We start from the raw sequence: 7575 nt of genomic DNA, 5'->3' as shown, positions 1-7575 counted from the left end.
CCCTTCTCCTCCATTCTCCTCTTGGGATCTTGGGCACGCACACACACATGCCCGGCGTGAGTTTTAAGCCACCGGTTCCGGGATGCGAACCGCGGTCGACTACGTGAGAATCCAGCGACATAGCCATTACGCTAACTGCTGGTTCCCTGGAATATAAATTCTTAACCACAGCTGACGATTGGTCATAAAGGAGACATTAAACTTCCCTAATTATCTACAACAGAATCCAGTCTTTCTCCAGAGTTGGTATTTTCAGCTTCCTGGGAGGTCTCTGCCACAATACCAGCTCTGCTCTCCTGGTTCAAATGCACACAGACAATAACAAAGGTTATGCACAGCAGCAGGTAGCAGGCTAAATTTGGCCTTTCGGTTGTAGCATGCTGGTGCTGACCTTAACCTAAAGATGACAGACTCTGAAACAGCAATGCCAAACCTGGAATCCAGGTGTACTGGTTTTCTGCGTACCACAGGGCGTCTCTGAGCAGCTGTACAAAGGAGCCATAAATGTACTGGCTAAACGTAGCTCCAGGGATACTTCTGTCCCTTACTGGACTTCAGCTTTTATGGGGAGGGATCTTCATATTCTTCACTTACTTTATGCCCACGAGAGATACAAATAGTTCTAGAAGTCAACCAAGATCCCAATTATGATATAAGAAATAATACAGAAATTTATTATGGCATATTTCCTACCTCTACTAAATGTACTACATACCCGAATAAAAAGGGTTTTAACTAAAGAAAAATTGCCTTCTCAGATTTCTTTACTTTTATAGAAAAATAAAGTGGTCCATCCCCCCACCCTCTCAAAGCGGACATACCATACACAAGGGCACTTCAAAACATCTGTGGAAAAAATAGAATTAAAATATGAGTTTTGATGCCCTTCCCAAATTTTGAAATCCATGCATAGGTTTTTCATAATATTCATTTTCCACAAACGTTTTGAAGACACGCTCCTTCCCCCATAATCGTAGAAAAGAGTAATAAGGCAACTTGATAGGTACCCATGTGGAATAAAAGCTAAAATATTTTTCTGGGGAAAAAAGCAAGATATGAGAGAGTTTTATATACTCATACATTTTTCTAAATAGAACTGGGACAGGGGACATATGTAAAGAGTCTTCCAAAAGTCCATGGAAATCACACACATGAGAAAACCATACATGGCTTTCAGAACTTTGGGCACCAGAATAAACTCGGACTTTAATTCCATGACTTTTTCCCATGACCTTTTCCCAGGTATCCTCTACAGGTAAGTATAGGCATGGACAGTTTAAAGTATTCCTGGAAGGCTATTCAAGAAAATGGTAAAAATGGCCATGTCTAGGTAAATAAAATCACAGTAATGAAGGGGCCACATTTAGGGGGAGAAGTTACTTTTTACTTCTAGTATTTTATCTTTTAATATTTTTAGACTATATTTACTTCATTTTATTTGTTGTTATTATTATTTATCTTTTCATTTGACCAGAAGGAGACAGAGAGAAAGTAAAAAAGCAAGCTAACAGGTTTGGGACTTGGACCACGTCCGGCCATGTGGGAATCCAGCACCCTTATCCGCCATGACACCTGCCGGCCCAACTTTTCATATTTTTTAAAGCACCTATGCATATTCTTTTTCAAAAGAATTAAAAATTGGAACAAGTGAAAGCCATGAGGCGTGATAGCATCTTCCATATTGATGCCTTCTGTAGTAGTAGCCAGATGTTCAGAAGCACTGACCTTGCTCACACACCAACGAGTGCATGGAAAAAGCAGCAAAAGCAGAACAGGACCTGGCCAGAAGTCACTCAGCGCCCCTTTCCAGTTGTTGACACTACTCTAGTTAAGCAGGATGTTATCACTGGTAAGAGCTGAGGGAAGGGATAACACCTCCCTGTGCATTGTTGCAACTTCCTCTGAAATGACAATTATTTTTATTTTTTTGGAGAGGTTTTCGCTATAGGGTGTGCTTGCCACAAAGACAGAGAGAGACAGAGAGATAGAAAGCGAGAAATCACCCCCCAGGGGGGATGACCATGCTGCAATCCCTTCTCCTCCATTCTCCTCTTGGGATCCTGGGCACACACGCACACGCGCCCGGCGTGAGTTCTAAGCCACCAGGTCCAGGACACGAACCGTGGTCGACTACGTGGGAGTCCAGCGACATAGCCATTACGCTAACTGCTGGTCCCACAACAATTATTTCTAAATAAAACATTAGACAAAACCAGGCAAAGCCACCGACACGTAAGACTTACATGGAAAGCAGGGTTCCAGCTGCAGCACTGCACGAACACACCCTTGTTGGATCGATCGATTGCTAGGGCTTGCCCTGCCTATTTATAGCCTCGGCTGTAACTGGGGCCGGGGGCAGCCTACCGGGGTGACATAATCCAAGGTATAGGCAGTGAAAAGGCTATTTCAGGCAAATTCTCTTGGCCTACCATGAAAAAAGAGGACACCACCACCTCTGGGCTGGCTGCTCTTCCCCCTTCTACCATCCTGGCTACAGGTTAAGTCCAGACCCCTGCAGGACGGGAAGAGGCCGAGCAGGGCTGGGCTTAGCGGTCTGCAGAAAAGGCATTTGCTTGGCCTTGGTGCCGGAGCCGCTGCAAGTCCCATGTCCTGGGCTGGTCCTGGGAATCGGTGGCAAACCACCAAGCCCTGTCTCCTACCCCGTGATGAGCACGTTTCAGGAGCAGGCATGTTTTGGGAAGAGGCAACATAAACACACGTCACATTTCAGATTCATGTGACTTGACTTACCTGCACGTCTTCCCTTTTTGACTTTCTGGGAGTCACACTCGGTCTTCAAAGAACCCTGGAGATAGCTACAAGTCTGTCTTTATTCTGATGAACAAATATGCCGGGCAGGGGGCTGGGGGATGTCTTTTAAAAAAAGTTCACAGAAATGAATTAGAAGATATGTATACATCTCAATTTTGGGGCCCCAAACTTGTACTTTGGCTCTATTTTCCACAAACTTTCTTAAGTCCCCTCATACATGAAATACAAGCTTAGATATTCTGAAACTGAAAGTATTTAACATCCAGAAACCAAACCCAAACTCAAACTACCCCTCCACAGTTTACTCAGAGCCACCCCCGACAAAGGAAACACACGGCATGTTAGCTAATATCTTTATTGTCGGTCTTTCTGTGAGCCAACAAACAATTTTGCATGGTTGTCCATAAGGGATAAGGCAAGTTTCTTTTTTGTGTGTGGGTAGACTTAGGGGGCCTAAGTCTTTATAAATTTTCCATATAAAAATATAAGTCCAAGACCAGATGACTTTTCTCCTGGTCACAAATGCCAATTTATTTACAGGTGCTTTCTTCAGACCATCATATAAACTTGGGATAAAATAAGTGTGTATTTTATAAAGCCTCAGCATTCAACGTCAGGGCCCTGTAAAGATTCGCTCACGTGTCAGTCCTGTCAGAAATGCAGCAGCCTCCCCCATACCTGACATCTGTAATCCATCCAGAACGATACAAGCTAATCTTCAAAGAAACATTGTCTTTTTAAATCTTAAATCTTTTAGAAATGAAAGATGCCAAACGACTTCATATTGTTTTAGAAAGAGCCGTTAAGAGTGGTTTATAAATACAGTTATCTCGTGGGCTGCACATCTGTTTATAATACAGCAGACAGAGATCGCAGACTTTGCTACATGTAAAACAAAACCGAGTCGAAAACGTGTTTTCCGAAATACAATGAAAACAGAAAAATCCAGGATTCCGGGTTAAGAAAACCACCTTATAAGGTAACAACCGAAGACTAGAACTCTGGACTATTAAAATGTACAGAGAGACTGTGTACAGCATTGCACATCCTCTTCCCTTTGCTTTTAATGCTCACGAAACGATGATGGAAGTGTTGGGTCTAGAACACACACATGCACAGGCTAGCACATACACTTAAAAGGGGAAGCAAAGAAAAAAGTTCATCCGTGTCCACAGGAAGGCTGCCAGCAGCACTCCGACTAAAACAGACTGTCCTCTTGCGCTCGGTGTCCCCTCCCCACTCCCTCACCTTCCCTCAACTCTGGGGAAATCAGGCTGGGAGGTTAGTGCATAAAAGAGGGACAAGCGCCCCCTTCCAAGCTCTCCAAGTGTCCCATACAAGTGGGCAGCGTTCCCTTCAGTAGCACAGTTAAGGTCGATGACGGTGCTCGCACACGCTAAGGCACTTCCGGCTGCTTTGGCGGCAGCATGGTTTTCTCCCCTCTTTCTTCTGTAAGGCACATGTCATTTAAGAGTAGTAAAGCTTTGGAAATTGTGCAGACTGTTAGGGTTGACAGCTTAATACATGGTCACTGAAGTTGGCAGGGCAAAAGGACCCTTGGAGACACCTCCTGATCCAACGAGGGCCTTTCAGAAAGCCCGGACAGCTCTGCTTTCAGCTGGGCTCGGCATCCGAGGCAGTTGGGGCCCGAGAGTGGCCCGTTCGGGTATAGAGACATGTGGGCTCAGCGGCGTCTTCACCTGGAGCTGCCCTGGCTGCTCAGGGAGCGGGTGGTGCTGTAGCGCTTCTTCACGATCATGCTGATGTAGGCCTTCATGAGCTTGGCCACGTCCACCACCTGTGGGGCGGAAGGCATAGCCCACAGCAGTCAGCGGGCCTCCAGGTCAAAGCACGCACCCTAATTACCTGACACTCTGCCCCTCCTCCAGCTAAAGCTGGCAGCTCATACTCAGCCCAGCTCAGGTATCACTAGGCCAAGAGGGCAGCTGCTTTAGCTCTTCTGTCAGGGAGAGAGGGAAGGGATGGTTCCCAAAGGCAGTGTGCACCCCCTGGTGGCTCCTTCCATGCAAGGGACAGTTTGATGCAAACTGTCAGACTGTGCACATTAAAAAGCAAACACCGGAGGACACTGTCGTCAGCTGGTCGCATTAGGACTGGGAATAAATGGGAATGCGAGGTCCATGGCCACAGCCTTAAAGACTGGGTCAACTTAATTGTAGTCAACCCCTCATGATGCAGCTGAACAAACAGAGAACTGAAGCCTCTGGGTGGCAGCGAATTGCACCAGCTGCCAGATGCCTGGCTTCCCTTGCCCCCCACCAGCCGCTGGCTCTTCTAACCACCATTGCCTCCCGCAGGTCAGCCCACCCTCACTGCTGCCCAGGCTCCTGGAGAAGGCGTCCTTAACGAGCTTCCTGCTCCCTCATCTCTCTTCCCTCCTGTCCCACTACGGATCATTGTAGAATCATACCAGGCAGCAGAAGAGCCCACAGCACCCCTGGTCACCACTGGATCTGACCAATCCTGCGGCCTGGCTCCTGGCACCCCTAGTCGGAGGCCTTGCACCCCCTTTCTTCTCCTTGTCAGCCGAGTCAACCTACCGCCACATCCTGGGTCTGATCCTTGCCTTCCAGCACCTCGAACACACTCCGCCTCCTCTGCATCACGCAGTGGGCAGCAGGCCACCCCTTCCCATGACCACTTTGCTTTTTAGCAGCTTTTGTACTTTTTTTTAACCACCAAAGGGCATAGGCACTCATCAGAAAGACAGAAAAATGGGAGAGAGACAAAGCACCCCCCAATGGGGCACCGTCACACTGTAATCCTTTCTCATCCTGTTGAGATTTGGGCATGTGCGCACACATACCGGGCATATTTTTCAAGCCACAGGGGCTGGGACTTGAACCTTGTGGTAGGCCACATGGGCTCTAGCTCCCTTAACCATTAGGCCACAGGGCTGGTCTGCTAGCTCTTCCCTTTGAGGAAGCCCCAACAGGCTTCCTGTATTACCATTACTGTTTTTAAATGTAGCTGCTGAAAGCACACATGGACAGGCTTCTCTGCGTGATTTTGTGATCCAGAATTAGCCACTCCCAGGACAGCCAGTTCCCTCGGTTCCCTTCTGCTCCATGGATACCTCCTGAGAGGAGGCACATCTATAACTCTCTGCTATGACTGTCTCATTTCCACAAGGTTTTATTGACAAACAATACTTCCTTATACTTTTTCTTGGACTTCTCTACCAGTCCCCTTTCTCTCTCTTTCCTCCACTGGTAAGACTCCCTACACAATGAAACCAAATTTCTCTGCTGTAAAGAAATTCAGGGTTATCCAATTTTGGCCTATGAGGAACTCTCAGCTTGAAAGGCTCACCATACTAGGTTTTTATATGTGTTAAAGTGAGATATGTAAAGAAAACGACTTGGCCAAAGGGATCAGGGAATGGATGTCCCCTTCCCTTTGTCAAGGCCCAAAATGAAAAGATGCCCTTGCTTTGCCTCTTACCTCAGTGGTTTCAAACAGTAGCTCCCTTTCATCCACCACAATCTTGTATGTGTTGGCCAGAGGTGCCCCGAAAGACAGGATGTGTTCGTACTGGAAGACCTCCAATGGCTTGCCCTCTCCACGCTTGTAGACCGAGACAGCATCCGCACTGACACCCAACCAGAGCTCCTGGGGGAAGCCGCCCTCCTTGCACTGATGACAAGAGAGTTGGCATAGAGTTAAATTGATGCGGAGTTAAATCACAGAGCAACCAGAGGCATAAAACACAGATACTGATGGGGCCAGTAGGCGGAGTGGTTGTTAAGATGCTGGAATTCCCATATGGGCTACCTAGGTTCGAGTCCCGGACCTGGAGGCTTGCTTTCTAGTTCTCCCTCTTTCACTCTCTTTCTCTGGCAAAACTCATGTGAACTAAATCAATCAATCAATCAATAATTATTTAAATAAAACAAAACAAAACAGACACCATAAGACAGGCCTTGAGTCCAGGACTCATGCCTCATGCAGGCATGATCAGGGGACTGGAAATATGAGAACTAGGACCTCTATGGCTATTTTGATTGGCTTCTGGCTACTTTGGGGAAAAGCTAATTGGTCCAGTCCTACGCTTTGTTTGGCTTGTCCACGTCTCATCATTCTGCTAGTCATCTGACTCAGCAATATGGAAGTGGTCTGGTGTTCCAATTTGGCGGTGACGGTATTAAGAGGAGACTAAATTCCCTCATGGCGTTGAAAGGTAGAGTCTTTGGGAGGGATTAGGTGGTAAGAGTGGATCCCTGCAATGGACTCCTGGTGAGTTATAAAGAGAAGGGACGTGAGATAGAGACGTGGACACAGACATGCACTCCTGCCCTCCCACACTAGGCAAGGGACTTCACAGACCCGCCACCAGCAACCTGAGCCATCTATTCTCCTATCTCTAGTTCTGCTTCTCCTCCTTTCTCAGATGGTTATTCTTCAAATACACACTCAAAGCTCACAGAGAACATTGTCCAGTTCATTCTGCACTGAGCAGCTACGGCTCCTGCTCACAAGGAGCAATGCCCAGTATGTACAGTGGAACCAAGGATCTCGTGGATTCACTTTAGCCTTTCTTGTACAGATGGATGGAAGAAAGTAAGAGCACTTCTTTAAGGGGTAACAACACAGGGCTGACGTGAACCAGGGCAGACAGGAGGATGTGAAGAAAGGAGCAGGTAAAAAAAAATACTCATCCTGCCCTCACTCCACAGGAACTTGGCCATGATTCACACTCGCGGACACCACCTATTCCAGGACCAGCCCCTGCCGTCCCTCAGGGTGCGGCATCCAGCTCTCACCTCCACGTCAAAGAGCGTC

The 7575-nt window shown here is 47.2% G+C and overlaps 1 protein-coding gene across 1 annotated transcript in view; it reads right to left on the bottom strand.

Moving 5' to 3' along the window:
• Positions 1–3113: 3113 nt before the first annotated feature.
• The window catches only part of MYO10 (myosin X), a 267646-nt gene continuing 263184 nt past the window's right edge, over positions 3114–7575 (bottom strand). The window contains 3 exon segments of the mRNA XM_014582836.2: positions 3114–4570; positions 6238–6429; positions 7557–7575. The exon segment at positions 7557–7575 is cut by the window's right edge and continues 23 nt beyond it. Coding sequence (XP_014438322.1) covers positions 4469–4570; positions 6238–6429; positions 7557–7575 — 313 coding nt within the window. The 3' untranslated portion in view covers positions 3114–4468.

Source organism: Tupaia chinensis, unplaced genomic scaffold (assembly GCF_000334495.1).
Source record: "Tupaia chinensis unplaced genomic scaffold, TupChi_1.0 Scaffold143836_1, whole genome shotgun sequence".
Taxonomy (NCBI): Eukaryota; Metazoa; Chordata; class Mammalia; order Scandentia; family Tupaiidae; genus Tupaia; species Tupaia belangeri.
The sequence above is the reverse complement of the archived record's forward strand: the minus strand, read 5'-3'. Positions and strand labels throughout refer to the sequence as shown.